The sequence below is a fragment of the Aptenodytes patagonicus genome, chromosome 6, assembly GCF_965638725.1.
Source record: "Aptenodytes patagonicus chromosome 6, bAptPat1.pri.cur, whole genome shotgun sequence".
NCBI lineage: Eukaryota > Metazoa > Chordata > Aves > Sphenisciformes > Spheniscidae > Aptenodytes > Aptenodytes patagonicus.
Genome location: NC_134954.1, coordinates 27,490,051 through 27,506,850, shown reverse-complemented (window position 1 = coordinate 27,506,850; position 16,800 = coordinate 27,490,051). Strand labels below are relative to the sequence as shown.

At 41.2% G+C, this 16,800-nt stretch overlaps 2 protein-coding genes across 8 annotated transcripts in view; both read right to left on the bottom strand.

The window, feature by feature from the left end:
• Positions 1-11,116, bottom strand: part of WDR33 (WD repeat domain 33) — a 72,338-nt gene extending 61,222 nt beyond the window's left edge. For all 7 annotated transcript variants that reach the window (XM_076341670.1, XM_076341665.1, XM_076341667.1 and 4 more), the window contains exon 1: positions 11,043-11,116. The gene's annotated coding sequence lies outside the window, so the exon portion shown is untranslated. The remainder of the gene's footprint in view (positions 1-11,042) is intronic.
• Positions 11,117-12,680: 1,564 nt separating this feature from the next.
• Positions 12,681-16,305, bottom strand: POLR2D (RNA polymerase II subunit D). Its single transcript, XM_076340693.1, has 4 exons — positions 16,231-16,305; positions 14,588-14,768; positions 14,034-14,129; positions 12,681-13,289 (listed from the first exon to the last, which is right to left on the bottom strand). The coding sequence occupies exons 1-4, from the start codon at positions 16,301-16,303 to the stop codon at positions 13,211-13,213; spliced, it is 429 nt and encodes a 142-aa protein (XP_076196808.1). The 5' UTR covers positions 16,304-16,305; the 3' UTR covers positions 12,681-13,210.
• Positions 16,306-16,800: the final 495 nt, after the last annotated feature.

The following is a 16,800-nucleotide window of genomic DNA, read 5'->3' as shown; positions in this document are numbered from 1 at the left end:
CGCACTTTTGAATTACATAAAGCATGGCAATAGCATGTAGTTTTCTGCATTTTTATATGCAGATCTCAAAATTTTCTAGAAGACATGCAGATAGGACTATACTAAGTTGAAACCTAAAAAAATAAGACCATTCTTAGAATCTGAGAATAGACTCAATTATCCACAGGTGCTGGAGGTCCATAACACACCAAATCACAAAACTCAAGACAAAAATACTGACCTATATTATACAAGACTGCTATTCAGCAACATTACTGCTCACTGCAGCAAGCAGATTTCCCCAGGGCTCTACTGCTGTACTCCCAATATACAATAGAGAACGGATACTAATGTATTCTATTTGTGAACAAAACTTTCCCAGAAATGGGTTTTAAATTCTGACCATGCAAAGTGGGGGGAAAAGGATTTGGCAGCTTTCCCCATTCCAGTCATTCTGTTCCAACAGAAAATGTAAAAAAAAAATCTCCTACATCTTCATCAAAATACAGAAACAGATACTTAAATTAATCATTGGCTAAGTCAAAATAAACTACTCTGCCCAAAAGGTTCAACAACCTCTTCTTATTTGGAGACACTTCAAAGATTTTTTTCATACACAGCCCTGAATCTACTACACTGGCATGATCAAGGACCTAAAAATGCGGAAGTATTCCCCCCCCCAATCTTCTACTTCAGTTCTGTACTTTCATTATGCCCAGTTTCAACATAAAGTTTAAACCTTTGGATTTTTAACACAACCCAAACACACACATACACGATATGGAGTCTGAAAGGATAGAACACGTAACATTTCTAACATATCTATAAAGAAAACAATCATCTTTCACTATACAGTGAGCTAGACCTGGCAAAAATGTGATTATTTTGATACAGTTCAAAGAGTTTATTCTCTGCAGGAAGAGAAGCAGTGCTGATATTTAATTGATAAAAGCACTACACCTTTGAAGTTTCACATACAAACACACTATGCTCAAGAACCTCTGAAATAGTAGAGAAAGCATACAGACAAAATTTGAAATGAAGAAATCTAAAAGCCCAAGGGAGAATGGGCTATCGGGGAAAAAACTTCAAACATCTAATCTGGAAGTCTCAGGTTACAGAGCCTGGGAGACAATCTTCAACAGTTGAGTCTGCTTAGCTGCACCCAAATTATATGTACATTTAACACTTTGTTCAAATTTTGCATTTCTAGTTCAAAACAAATACCTAATAATCAAACAAATCTCAAACATTCCTCATTTTATGTTCAAACTAAACCCTTGACTCACTCGAAAATAGACATATTTACAGAAGATAGGTGCTTACATACATCATAAAAAAGTCAAAATACTTTAGTTCACAGGACCCCAAGACAGGTCCTGCTTTACCACTTTGGCCACAGTAGAGAAGACTGTTTTCACCAGTAAAACAGCCTAGAACGATTCCCTTTCTGCACCTCACAAAAGCAACTTGTACAGCAAGTTTCTTGAAGTGTACTTCAAAACAAACACGGAAGCAACCAATTGCAGTAAGAGGATGTTTGGCAGACTGCACCTAAACCTCAGTTAGAAGACGCACAGGATTTTGTCTGCTACCGTGATTTCAGTACTACCGATTTGACAGTTTTGCTTTAAGTTAAAGTTTACTCACAATATTTTAATAATTTTTAATAATAAAAAAATATTCTTCCTCTCTCTAAACTACCAATATATTCCTTTATCTTGACTCCTGCTTAGCATTTGTCAAGACCTGCATTTAGATTATAACCCAGACTGTCTTTTACTACTGTGAGTCACTGTGATAATAGCAATTCATCTTAACTGGCTGAAATACATGCAGCTTGGTTTTCACGCTGAAGTGATTACTGATGCTGCCTTACCTCCGAGCTACCATTTTGGCAGGTAACAAAACTTAAGGACTAATTTTTAAATCACATAACATAGCATGACAAATACTAAAAAACAACAAAGGAAAAACAGTTTAAAAGCAAAAAAGGCCCCTCATCCTTGCTAATCCTAAATATCAAGCTATTCTTCAGCTGGTTATTACATCGGGACCTGCTGAACTAACACTAATCTCAGTGAAAAAAATCACAGCTGAATCTGCTTGGGATGCTCCTCCTAGTTTCACCCAGTATGCAGTTCACCTTATTTATAAGGAGAACATACTGTTGGTTCATATTCAACTTGGCATTCATGGTCACTCTCAGGTCCTCCTCAGTGAGACTGCTATTCAGCCAGTCACTTTGCAGCTTGTACAAATCCATGAGGCTATGCCAGCACATGGAGAACTCTGCACATCTCCTTGCCAATCTTCAGAAGGTTTCTGCTGACCCATTCCTCAAGCGTATCTAGGTCCCTCTCAACTCAAGTGCTACTGTTTAGGTACATAAACCCCAGATCACCAGACTATCATCATCTTTCCGCCTCAGCTCACTTATGATTGAGCTGGAACTTTACTGGACTTTAGAGACAAATTCTTATTTAGGTACCATATGGAAGAAATGTGGCCATTTTGGTTTCATTTGTCTATACGCAGCTCCTGGCAGGAGAAAAGTCTTTAGAAGACTCAAGCCCTCATTTGTATAAAACACACAAACAGCGCGGGGGGGGGGGCGGGGCAGCAGACCAGCATGGCAAGAAATCCTACAAAAAAGTCTTCAGAGAACTTTATGATCAGTGGAAGGGAAAAGGACTAGAAGGACTATAGCAGTTTGCAGTACAAAACTTAAGTAGGGAAACACAGCAATGAGCATCTTTGTTTCAGAAACAGTCTACTGAGATTCTGATGATAAAGAGAACAAAGTCCACACAATCTAACAGTTTGATTCTCTTCACACTATGGAACAGAAACATACATTTTAATGTATTAAACAAAGTCAAGTACCTGAGTCCCCAAGAGTTGCAAATTCAGTGCTGACAAGAAGGTATCAAAGTCTTTTTAGTAAGACTTGGGAATTAATAAGAGCTGGAACTTGTTATAAAGATTCACCTTTCATAACCTTTATCTATTGAATGCTTAACAAATATATCCAGAACTCTTGCAGCTTTTATGTAAAAGCAAATGTTGAAAGCATCAGAAGAGAAGAATTAAGAAAATCTCTACTTCGTGACCCAAAGCATGCTCTTTGTTGTTCCCTCCCCCCCCCGCTTAGTGTTACTTGGGCCAGTCTTCTGACAAAGCAATGCTGTTTGCCATAGCAATTTGTGGGCCAAATAAAGGTAGAAGAATAGTGTCTTAAGTTTCCATAACTGAGAAACTGAAGTCCAGAAGGGGGAGCAGGAGGAAGGGAAATAGTGCTATTGTGTGATCATGTGAAAAAATGTGCCTTTATATGGTGAGAAGTGTAAGAAGGTAAAAAACCCCACAACTAAAAGCAATGTTTTTCAGTAGTTATTAACTGTATTTCAAAGATTCTTTTTCTACTTCTCTCTCCAAAAAGAGATTTTATACTTCAGTAGAACACTTCAAGACAAAAGAACTTCTTTTTATTTAATCACATATTTTAATGGTAAAAGCCATTCACCACCCATGTCTACACCTGAACTCACACCCAGAAGCAGAGGCTTTGTGTAACAGAGCCTCTATCTTCTGCACACATCAAGGTTATTTACATAATTCATGTATTCAGTACAAGACAAAAAGATACTAAACACTTTTACAGCCACACTGCAGAATAAATGCCCTATAACATAATACCCCACAGTATTTTCCTAGCAATATCCAAGGAGATTTTTTTTTCTCAAAGGTTTTTGGTTCTCTTTTGATAAAAAGATGTAGCAGATGCACACAGAAAGATTTATCCAACACGGATTTGTTTGTTATCCCTGCCAAAGCAAAACTCAAGGTTTTCAAGCAGTTAAATTAGCAGCTATGTTTATAGCAAAAGACGAAAATTAATACCTACAGTTGCTATGCCCGGACATTGCTAATACAGAGACACCCTTAAGCAAGAGTAGCGGAATTGGAGAGAACAATTCAAACTTTATTAAATCACACAATGTTGCTAAACAAGCCTTATGGACCCTGCTAGAGAAATTCAAACCATACTTACATTAACAATGCTTCCCATTATTGACTTACTGGTGAATCAGACACATTTAAAAAAAAAATCAAACACACACCCCCTAAATTATGGAAATAGTGAAAACCAGCACTTCTAAATTACTTTGATCAAGTAAAGTTCTGACTGTAGATTATTTATGTGGATAAAGGCAGAATTCAGAAGTGTAGCTTCTCAGTATCTGCTCCAGTTAAGATTGAAAAGTCTAGTGTATATCTAAACTACTCTTTTTGCCACAGTTTGGTGTGGAAGACCAATGCATAATCCCTGTTTGCTACTGGTTAGGCTAGAAACAGTTTAATCCAATGAGGAACAAACTTACAATAGGAAAAAATAAACAGTGGTAACTATTGTAATTTTAAGGCCTCAGTATTTAAAAGTCTACATAATATCACTCAAGCAGTTCTAAAACTTTTGTCAGAAACATGCCTATTTTAAAGCATAGTCAACAAAGAGATTCTTCTATATAAAAGAACTTTCAATACTACAACACTTTCTAAAATTGATGGCTGATGTATATACCACTTGCTCACACACTGAAAATGAATTAGAAATGCACTTGCTTTTGACTGGAATCACACAGCCAGCTCTTCCAGGAATATAAGTTTTCTGGTCTCTCCTCATGAATTACAAGCCATGCAAATGTCTGTATATGATTATGAAGATATATATACACTGCAATGACCACATTCAAGCTTCTTTAGTAAACAGCCTTCACATTTTCCATTTAGTACTATTCAATAAAAGCATGTGTTCATCTTCTCTATCAATACATTTTTCAGAAAGGAAATTCAGGTTCACATACATCAATCCCACACAAAGCCTTTCAAAAAGCAAGGGTTCAGTATAAGGTTTTCCCCAATTACAGGAAGAGTCAAGCTCCCCATGGGAATGACAATTCAGTAGAAGTGAATGTCACCAGAGAGCTTCAGTTTTGAAAATTAAGTTCTCCAAAGGTCTAAAATCCCTTGGCATTTCTTTCCTACTTCATATCACCTGCCTTGAGAATATCAGCAAGCTTTCCTGGCAAGCAGCACTTCAGTCAACAGTTCTAGGTCAGTATTTCATCTTACTGTACAGAAAGCTTGGCAGCTGTGGTTTATTATATTAGTCAAGAGTCTACAAAATATATTATTAGAAATAGATCGTTTGTTTATTTATTAGGCTTAAATTTGCTGAGGAGACTAAAATATTTACATCCACCAGTAGAAAAAGATTACAAAACATGGTTTGATGACTCAATTATGAATTTAACTCCAAACTGCATAATTTAGGAACAGTGCAAACGTCTCAGAATGAACATACTATATTAACACTTACTCAGTCTGCAGTCGTCCTACTTGCAAATTTGGGCAATCTTTAATTTTTCTTGTGATATAATCATAAAATTTCACTGGTCTCTGCAAAGAAGTGTAATGATTTGCTTACAAACACGCCCCAATAAGAAAAAAGGCATTTTCAAAGTTAACTGGTGATTTTTACTGGGGTTGGGGGAAGGAGGACAATGGTAGGAAGCACGACTGCTCATCATGGTCACATAACTTAACTGCAGCGATACCTACTGAGTGAACTTCAGCATTGTGGGAAGAGTCTAGAGGATTGCTGAGATCAAGTTCCATAAGGACTCGAACCCAACCTAGAACTGCTGACACAAAAAAAAAGCAGTCCTGCCTTGACCCCAATTGTGTGCTCCTCTTCTACATTACCCCTCCTTTAAGCCAACATGAACATCTGGTGACCACACTGGCCATCCACCTAAGAAACTGCTCTGTGTTAAGATACCCTTTTTGCCAACGTTAGTCAAACCCAGAGCAGCTTCTCAGCCAACGTACTATGGAGTTCCAGGAACGCCTCTACTGACACAGAAGAAAAAACAAGCGACCAGAAGCAGGGGAAGTTACCACTTTGGGCTGCAATGCCAGTTTAGAAGGCTGCAAATGTACACTGGACTGTAGAGCTGCAAATAATGTACACTGGACTGTAGAGCTGCACCATTACGCAGTCCTCAGGCTGTAAGTCAAGCACTTGCATCAGCTGGAGCTGTGGCACTACTCATCCAACTCCAAGTGCAGCTCCTGCCAGACTCGAATTTGCAGATGAATACTCATACACCCATGGTAAAATACAAATCACTCCATTGCCAAAACTTCATAATGAACACGAAAACTACACCAAACCCATAAAATACTACAGACTCCTTGTTATCCAGCATCTGGCCTCCCTTTAAAAAAAGGACCCATATTCTTTTTATCACGTTTCTTTTGGATTTGGGAAAATGATTTAAAGGAACCCTCAAATGTTTAAACCCAAGAAACAATGATTATTTCAAGTATCTGTGTGCTCATCTTGAAGTGTATAAAACACTAATATACAGAACTGATCAGTGTCAACACATCTATACTTTTAGTTGCAAAACTGCTTTTGGCCTATCCTGCCACACTGTTCAACTCAGTGGTACTCACTTTTGGGTAAAGTTACAGGTGAGTGACTAAGAGCAATCTAAATTCAAGCTTCATGACCAACTGCCTTGAATTAAAACTTGACACGATTTTAAACATTTAGGGATGTATTTTTTAAAGAGCTGATATATCTGCCATATTAACTAAGAACAGAGCATACTGCCTCTCAACACGTGGTTACAGTCACTCAGTGCAGCGTAAGTCAATGCTATGGCAGAGACAGACAGTTCCTATCACCTCCTCCTTCCCTACTGCCTCACCGGTTCCAGAATGAGTGTTTCTAAGACACAGGCCAAAACAGAAAACTGAGCCAGATTAAAAACAAACAAACATTGTACGTCCGCTCACAGAAGGGGTCCCCCTGTACAGCAATGAACCATTGCATGAACCTGGGTACCAAGAAAAGACAGGCAGAATATTATGATTTTAATTATTTAAAAGAACTAAAAATTCTAGGTTACATCAAATTTACAACTCCACTGATAACATTTTCAAAGCTTCAAAAGTTAATAGAATTTATTTTTTTGAACCAGCACATTTCATTATGGTGAAGACTAATTAAATAACAGCAATGAGCTCGTGACAAGCATGTTGTTGTTGTTTGTATCAAAATGAACTCACTAATTAGAATTAAACAGAAAGTTAGAAGTGTTCGGATTTAACAACAGTGTATGGGAAAAAATCCTATTTAAATGAAAAATGAAATTGAAGATAAACCTCTAACTCCTTTTTTGATAGAAAAAAAATGTACCAGGGTTACTTTTTGCAGTATATAAGTGCCCAGAGAGGAAGAGATGTTTTCATTTGTGTCTGAAGAATGAAAAATTGCTTATGCTTTTTACATTCTGTAAATATATATGTAAATTTATTAATTGCTTAGAACAGAACCCCCAATTCCTCATAAGATTTCCTTGCAACTTACTCAACACAATTCATTATTATTACACTTGGTACATTTTTCAATCCTTAAAGTATATTTACATGGATTTTCAGCATTAAAGATTATGCCATACTATGGAAGTTGGCACTTATTCTTCCTGTTCAACAAGGTATCTTAATGAACAGGGTTTGGTTTTCTTTTTTTCCCTCCATTGAAAACCAGGTACACAGCTTCCTAGATAAACTGGGATCTGTTTATCATGGCCATTCTTGCTACACAGAATCAAACTTCTTCCATTTTATAATTTGGTGCAGAGGTAAAACAGGAACAATACCGGTTAGCTTAGTTGCAAAGCATAAAATAATTTGGTCTCTAGTATCCCTCCACATTCAGAGAATGCCTTACAAACCGTAACTGTGATCACTCTAAGCAAATAAGAAGGAACTGTACCAAAACAGTATAATGGCTCAAGGGAAAGTATTAAGTCAGTAGTAGATTTAAACTCATATGTTCTGACTTGTGCTTAAGCTATTAAGAAGTACTACAGTTTTCATGTTTCTTTCTGGGTTAGTATTTTGTTTGGTTTTGGTTTCTTTTCTTCTTTAAATCAAGTCCCCTCCAGACAAGGGAAAGAAGCTTGAAATAAAACCTTTTAAAATAAGCAAACAATGAAGGGCTGGAATACTTAGCCACTTTTCTAATTACAACCTCCACAAAAATGCAGGCTATAAAAAAACCTATGCTATAACACATTCAGGCCTTACCTTTTCCCACCATAAACTTTAACCTACACTACCACAAACCGAAGAACAATTTTAACCAGTATTTCATGACACTGTGCATGCACTGTCTTTATACTAAATGTGTATCAAAAGTAATATTGCACAACAGAAGAAAAACTAGCTTATTTTCTTTCCTGGTAAATATATACTTCATATCACATTTCAGGTTTCACAACAGAATGATTGGTACACCCAGCCTGAATGTGGAGAGCAGGTTGAACCAGAAATGACATTCTATTAAATGGTGAGTAGTTTTTTTAAAATACTAGTGAGCAAGAATGGATTGCTGGTAAGTTTAGCACTATTTTAAAATATGTGATCATGGATGCTCTAAATTGAAGCGAAATGAATAACGAAATACAAACAACAAACAAGTATTTAGCTACCAAAAAGTCTACTTCTCTGCTTTTATTTTCAGAGATTCTCTATGATAAGATAAGAAAACTAAGGTTATTTTAAAGTTTTAATCTTTTGAAAGATCTTTACTGTATCCCCTCCCCACCATTAAGGTCTAACAATGTTCAGTTTAACTGAGGTTTACTTATCAATGACATTTCTTCATCAACTATACCAACCAAACCTGCATATCTGTATTTTTTCTTTGTATAAAACTTTCAGTAACAAAATGATACAATATCAGGAATGAAAATACGGCAAATAAAGAACAAATTTCATAAAATCCACAAACACACAACAGAAAGTTTTCAGCTTGTTTTTACAACTTTCCTGCACAAAGATATGAGTAGTTTTCTAAATTATAAGCTAGACTAACATCTGGGCAAGGCTAAAATTATTCTCATTTCCAGCATTAGTGAACCAACTATGGAAATTCCCTAGATATCAACCCTGTGGCTAGAAGATGCAAAAAGTGAAATATTTTGCATGGAATCATCTCCGTAAAAAGTTAAACTGTATTCCTTCCATATTCGTACTCAACCAAAAGTCTTCTCCATTATATTTTTTTGGGGGTGAGTCAGAAGACTAAGACACATGCTAGGGATGGGAACAAAACAGAAGCTTTCTCATCCCCTCCTCAAATCAAGGCGCCTCTTTGCTGCAGCAAAAAAAGGCACTTCCAGTACCTCTATCTCAAGCGCAATTTAGTATTACTACGTTATTACTTCCTGTGCTAACCTCTGCTGCTAACAGGAATACAAAACTGATGAGAAATTTTCAATTCCAACAGTCCAAACAGTCTAATGTTTACTGCTGCAAGGATTCAATGGAGGACCAACACTTCAGGTAACAGGGGAAGACTTTAACTGTTTACAGTGACTGACATTTGAGCTAAAAGCTTTTAGTACTCTACTCCTAGAGCTGCTAAATTAAATGTACAGTAGTTACTAGCACCTAACATTCTCTGCAGCTCAGAGATTTGGGGTTTTTCCCTGTCTCTCAATATTTGTTTCTCAAAATTGATGCTCTTAATATAATCTGGTAGTTCCATCCACTTCTGAAACAGTCAAATGCAGGAAGGTTGTGTAAAGCTTACCTTCTAAACTGTAGAGCAGTTGGGCAGACAACTCCAAAAATGCTAACAGCAAAGCAATTAAAGATGTGCCAGATTTTTCTTATCATGCTGAATGTTTAAATGAAAAGTCTTTTAACTACATTTTAAGATCTTCCCATTAGAAATACTACAGCACAACTGAACAAGATGTTAAGAACCGGATTTTGAAATATGTTTTACGATTATAAATTCTTATCTTAAAGATGACGGCAGAATATTGCAGCAAACTGTTCAGAAGTAAAAGTCAATTTAGCTGATAAAGAATTCAGGAAGAGGGAACCCCAAAGTATTTTGACACAATATTGTTTGCATACTATAAACTCTCTGAAAAATATGTATGTAGTGCTGCCTTTCTTAAAGGAAGAACAGTTTGAGATAGGAAAAGCATAAAAGAATAAATATCTGTTGCAAGGAGAAGGATGAGGGACTAATGTCTACATAGAAAAACAGATTCCCAAATACTACTCACAAATTGCTATTAAGGATATAATGAGGTACAAAACCAGTAGAGTACAAAACTACTTACCTATGACAACTTTTGTAAGACAAACAGATGTGCTCAAATGAGTACCAATATTTCAAAATAGCTGTATGGTTTCAAATACGGTATCTACTTATAACAAAGAAGCTAACAGCAAGAGAGAAGTAACATCCATCTTCAAGAAGGCACAAAGTTTAATGAGTTCTCTCCAATGGAAAAATGCTGAAGTATTTTTTCGAATTTAACAGGTCACCTACGTTTGCTACCCATGTCATAATCGTAGACTGATGAGTCTCAATCAGTGGAATGTGCCACCATATCGTCATTAAATCCATCCACCCTTCCAGAATAAGCAAGTGCCTGCTACACATGGCTGTATCTACCCGTAATGGCCAGGGCTTCCCAAGCCATATCTTCAAGCAGTCACAACCCGATCTCCGCTCAAATCCAAGGCAGAGAAAATAATAATAATAGTTTAAAAAAAAAAAAAGTAGAAAAAGACAGGATTGAGAGTCTCGGGCGAGGCCACAACCAGACACCTATGCAGCAGATACGAAAGGGGACCACCTGCCTGCTCTCAGCCCCAGCTTTCGCCGCCACCTCAGCCCTCCAGCACACCCCACCCCGTGGGCCCGACGCCGCGGAGCTCAGCTCATCCCGCGGACAAGGCCTGGGCCCCGCGCTCCCGAGAGCGCCCCAGCCCGGGCAGCCCCTCACTGCTGCACCCGACCGCCGCCGTTGGCGGGCCACTCCGGGGCTCGGCCTCTTCCCGGCCCTGGCCGCACCGCTTCTGGGCCGCGGCCTAAAAATGGCGGAGGCAGCCGCACTTCCCAGGCTGCTCAGCCCCGCTCCCGCCCCGCCAGCGGCCCAGCACCGAGCCGCACTCACCGTCCAGCCGGTCTCTCGTACCCCGACTCCGCGCCCTGCCGCCCCGCCACTCGCCTCGTCCCTCCGGCCCCGGAAGCCGCCGCCTCACGAGCCCCCGCCGCGGCCGGCCGCCATCTTCCTTCCCCCACCAGCGACCGGGCGGCGCACGCGCCCGACGTCAACACGCTCGGCGGCGCGAGAGGCGGTCCCAGCGCCCGCGGGGGCACCGCAGCCGGAAGTCTGCGGCCAGTGCGCAGGCGCGTGGGGCAGGACGCGTGCTGCTTCCGCGAGCCTCCCGCCGTGCCACGACCTGCGCCTGCGCCGCCGGAAGCCCGGCGCCCCCCCGACCCTTCCCCGCGCAGGTGGAGGCGCGAAGAGGTGCGCGCATGCGCACTGAGAGTCGGGGAGACGGCCCCGGGACCGGCCTGAGGGGACGGGTCGCGCCCTTGGCGGCGCTTCGCTGTGGAGGGTTGTGCCCCGTGTCCCTCTTGCGTTTTGTTGGCAGAAAAGGATGGCCAAGATTCAACCCGTGAACCCGCCGTGGCGGGGAAGGTACGCCCCCGACCCCCCGCTGCCTCCCCCGGGCTTGTGCTTTGACGACGCTGTGGGCAACAAGGCCTCTGCCGCCGTGTCTGCTGGCTCCAGCCTCTCCAAAACGGGTAGTACCGGCAGCTGGACAAAATAGTGCTTCCGAACTGCATCGCCTTGCACATCTCACATAGCTTTGTATTTCTGTACTGCTTCACGTTAATAAAACGTGGTTAATTAGAAAGGCACGTCTGGTTTATTGGCTTGCAGGAGTCGTAATGTCACTAAAGCACAGGAGTAAATGCTATTTGCAGTGAGGCAACGTGCTTCAGTTGAGGTAGCCCAACCAGTTGTCATAAACCAGCTTAGCCTTCCAGCATAGCAGCAACATTGTTTCCGGTAAGAGCTGAAATAATACTGTATTTCTCTTCCTTTTGCAGTATCAGTGGAACTCTATTGCTTATCATCACAAGCAGCGCCTTGACTTAACACACCTGTCTTCCTCCTTGTCCTAGCTGTTCTTTCCTGCAAAATTTTCCTTCTTCCAGGTGTGGTGGTGAAATTACTAATTTTTAAGATTTGAGAGTGCTGGCTAAGAAGTTTATCCTAACTAAAGAACGTTCCTTTCAACTAAAAGCTAATAGTCTGTGATTGTTGCCAACTCCCCACTTCTGAGCTAAGATAATACTGGGCGTGCCACTCCCATGGCTCCACCAAGAGCCATCCCTCCAGTGTCATGTTATTTATTGTTTGATTCCTTCTTACAATTGTGGCAGTTAGCAAGCTACTTAAGGAGCCCATCCCTCCCAGGATGGACACCTGGCATTGCCAACATCGAAATGATTGTTTTTCCTCATCTTTTTCTTTTCTGGAACAATATATTGGTTGGGTCTCTGTGATCACTTGGCAGAGAACAGGGGAGCAGAGAGGGAGATGCTGCCCAAATGTTCTCTCACTATGATCATAATTAATAAAGCTGCTGTCTGACCTGTCCTAAATGGCACTTGCACTATTACACATTTGGAGTCCCCAGATCTCCAACACAGGTTAATAATCACAGGATCTGTTTATCAAAAAGGTCCTCATTAATAAAATCATAATATGCACCTAATGTTTACAAAACACACAGCCTTAATTACAAATATCTTTTAATTTACACTAAACAATAATAGAAAATTATTGAAGCTGTAAAAATCCACTGTCCTGATCAAACAATAAAAAACCCAAACAAAAAAACCACCACAGAAATTGATGCCACCCATCACTAAACCTTCCGAGTCAAGAACAATTTTCTCCATCTCTTTTAGAAGTTCACAAAAAAAAAGGAAGTCACATCTACATTTCTGCTAAAAACCAGAAACGTTGACAATTCCCAAATCGGGGAGAGGGACTTGGAAGAAACAAATACTTGAACCACTGGGAAAAGGCTTTTCAGGTTCTTTGGCTCTCAACACAGGCGTCCTTACTGACATACACGTGGAACAAACCAAAAGGACTACACTGACCTCCAGTCTGAATGCACCTGTGGATGACACAGCACTGGAGTACCCTGTATCCACAACTCCCCTTACTCAGCCGGGAGCTGGATTGGTCCAGAGGGCTGAGAAACAGTCAAAGTTCCCATTTTTTTTCTGTTCAGATAAAGGGGTTGAGGGTTAACCTTAATACTGGAAGCTACGTTTAGTCTGAATGTCGTCAAGAATCTGCTGTAATTCCTCATCTTCAAATCGGCCCTCCAGGCTGCAAGATAAGAACAATGAGGGTACATTAAAGGTTTTAGAAACATTCTCGAATCAGTATCAACACCGAATCAGTATCAACACCGTCATCACCACCTGTATGGTACCACCAGGAACCGTCTGTAACATTACCGTACAAATACCACTCTAATCCCTATGCAGTGCCTCCTCTAAATGACAAAACTCCATCCTTCCCAGAACCTTCTGCTGAATCATTTCAAAACGTATTATCAAAAAGGCAAGGCAGGTGCAGGTTTAAAGGAGACCTCTAAATGAAGTCCATATAGCCTCATGCTCATAAGCCAGTCCAGTCTTGCTATGAAATCTTAGCATACAAGGAAGAAACTGTAATTCAGATGAGTGTTTTGTTCTCTCTATCTCAGGCCATGAGGTAACAAATAAAGATATGAAGAAGTTACTGCTCCCCTGTACATTATCCACAAAACAGTTCATAGGAGCATGTCATTTGCTCCAACAGAAAAAAAAACAAAAAACCAACCAAACACAGCTGGGTGGGCTAAGAACCCAAATTTAAGCTGTTTCTTAATCCAGTAAACGTCAGAAGTGTCATTAGGGACACGTACAAAGATTGCCTGACTGTCAGATCAATGGGTAGGTGAAGAAAGACCGAGACCAAAAGTTTTTCCATCAACAGAGCTGGACTGAAGAGAGGGCATCTGCCCATAGCTGGCTTTAGATCACAAGAAAGTATAAAGCAGTCCTTTAACGATATATAAATGCTCACCTAGGAATCAAAGCTTTCGCTTCCTCAGCTGTTTCAGGACACAAGTTAGCCAAACATGCCAGTTCAAATTTATGGAGCTTTTTCTGGAGCAGCAAACTGTAAGGAAAGACAGTAACTTGGTGAAATTACAAATAAGCTAGAAATATAAAAGGGCATAAACCAAACCAAATAGATAGCTTTTTTTCACTCTGCTTTTTGCACTGAAGTCAATGTTTTTTCAGGAGGAAAGACTCATTATATGACTGCATAGAGAAAAAAAAGTCACGTCTGTTAACTCCACTTCCCCAGAATTACTCTACGAAGTCTAGAAAATCCTCCCATTTACTGCAACCAGCTGTCATTTAAATATTGAAAACAAAGCAGTTCAGAAGGCTTGACCTAGACAAAGTACAACCCTCCATGAAGAATTATGATCAAATTTCTTGCCTCTTCAGAAAGATTCAGAATTGTAGTACAAATCAGGAAACACCACTAAACTGTACTTTCATAAAGCAACATCAGTATTACACACCAAATTCTCCAGTATAGTCTTATACCCTAACTTTTGCACTCACCTGCGGACACTGGCAATGGTTTCACGGTTTTTGAAGCGGCTGAAGCGCGCTGTGTAGTTCAAGGTTTTCATGAAGACTTCTGAAAGCTCCTGCTCATCTTCTGCACTCTCATTCTGTTGCTTACGATGCTCAAGAAGCATATGTACTTCTGAATTTAGGAGAGTTTCCGCAGTTTCAAATTCTACATTTGAATGAGTGAACAACAGCATAAAGAAGGTAAAGCATGGATGAAAAACTCCACTCACAGAAGTTTTCTATGTAAGTTTAGCTTTGGGCGATAAGGAAATGAACAATGTGTTTCACTGCAATTGTGCAAGCCCTTTCACCAATGATTGGGCAGCATTTCATACTGAAAATGCTGACAAAAATTACACCATTTTGAGTGACAATCCAATGTGTTTGTCTTTTTGACCACACACTTTACATTTGCAGCCCTAACCTTCTGATTTGTCACATTTTTTACAATATGTTTTCTTCACCCATTTTTGGCAGAACTTAAGTAACGTATGACTTGTTTTAGAAAAAAATATTTAGAACTGTAATATTCAAAAAATTCAAAAGTGATGTCTACGGTCTTTGGAAGTCTCTGAGGAGTTCTTAAAGTAAATGTGGATGCTGCTGAATATTTTTTAAAAGGCTTCATTTACTTGAAAGGTTAATTGACCCATTTAACTTTATTATTATCAGAAAAAAAGTTTTGACCAACCTTAACAGATTTTTCCCCCTTTTTAGCCAACTGTCCTTGTTCATCATCATCATAATCATCACTGTATTTATTCCAGTAACAAGAAGGTCTTTGAACATCAGCAGTACAAGCTGTTCAAAGCAGCAGGATCAGAGATAGCATCCTGGGGTGCCCTTCAGCACTGTTTTATGAAAGCAGTTAGCTACAGGACAGTGCTAGAAAGGGACAGGCAACCTTTATTTTGCATGGAGCGGTAAAGTGACTTGGGCTGAACAGGAGTAGGCTACAGATTTTAGTGTAAAAACATCCAAAAAATAATCTTTCAGGACTACACTTTTTGTTAAAAAATGCAGCATAATCCCCCCTCTTCTTTTTTTTCCTCCTCTTCCAGGGCAGCTCTGAGGAATTAATACAGCTCTGGAATTTATACTGAATAGTTTTCTGAAAAAAAAAAATACACAGACTGTTAATGTCCCTAGTTACAACTCAGGCTCTGGACTGCTGGTTTCCAAAAATGCTGCACTATCCTACTATCAAGAAACATCCATTAAAAAGTAATGGACACATCAAAAATCTTCTTGCTATAACCTCATACGAAGAATAATTTTTTATTCCTGTACACACATGTAGTGCTCCACGTAAGTAAGAACAGCCATATTTTAGCAATCATGGGTTCCTTAAATACATATATGATCTATTAACCCTGATATTTAACACCTGGGGCGCTGTAACTCGCGTATCTGTGACTGGTGGGGCGGTCCGCAGGCTGAGCAGCGCTCCGATCCAAGGAGCCGCTCGGCGGGGCCGGCGCCGCGGGGAAGGGAGAGCTCGTTCCCTCAGAGCTGTCCGCAGGCTCCGCGCGCTGCCCAGCGGCCGCCTCCAACCACCGCCCGGCCCGGCTCGGCGCCCACGGCCCCCTCGCCGCCCCCGCTCGGGCGGCTGGCCCCGCGGCGCGCACCTTTGGGGAAGACGAGCTGCGAGGCGTCCTCCTCCACGTCCGCCGCCCGCGGGTCGCTGCCGCCCGCCGCCATCGCCTCAGCCGGCACCGGAAGCCCCGCCGCCCGGAAGCGCGGCGCCGCCTCAGCCCCACCGCCCGCCAGGGGGAGCCGCCGCCGCGGAGCCGCCCGGCGCTGGCAGGAGGTGGGTCGGGGCTGGCTGACAGGAGGTGGCGCGGGGAGGGCCGGAGCCTAGGCTGGGCGGGAGGGAGGAGCGGTGTGTGAGCGCTGCCGGGGGGGGCACGGAGGGGTTACTGTTATCTGCGCACGGCTGGCGTTGCGGAGGGTATAAAAAAGCGCGGTTACGCCTGTGGGGCACCGAGGGGGAAGCAGCGGGAACAGGGCGCCTCAGCACCCCCAGACAGGACACAGCCCTCAAAGGTGCGTTTAAGCTCGCTTAGAAATTAGCTCCTACAGACCGAAAGCAGTGGGGTGCCGGAGCTTTATTTCTGTGAAGACAGGCCAAATAACTGTGACAGACCAAGACATTGTGGGCCCAAAGTCTTACAATGCATAAACCATGGCCCGGGAGA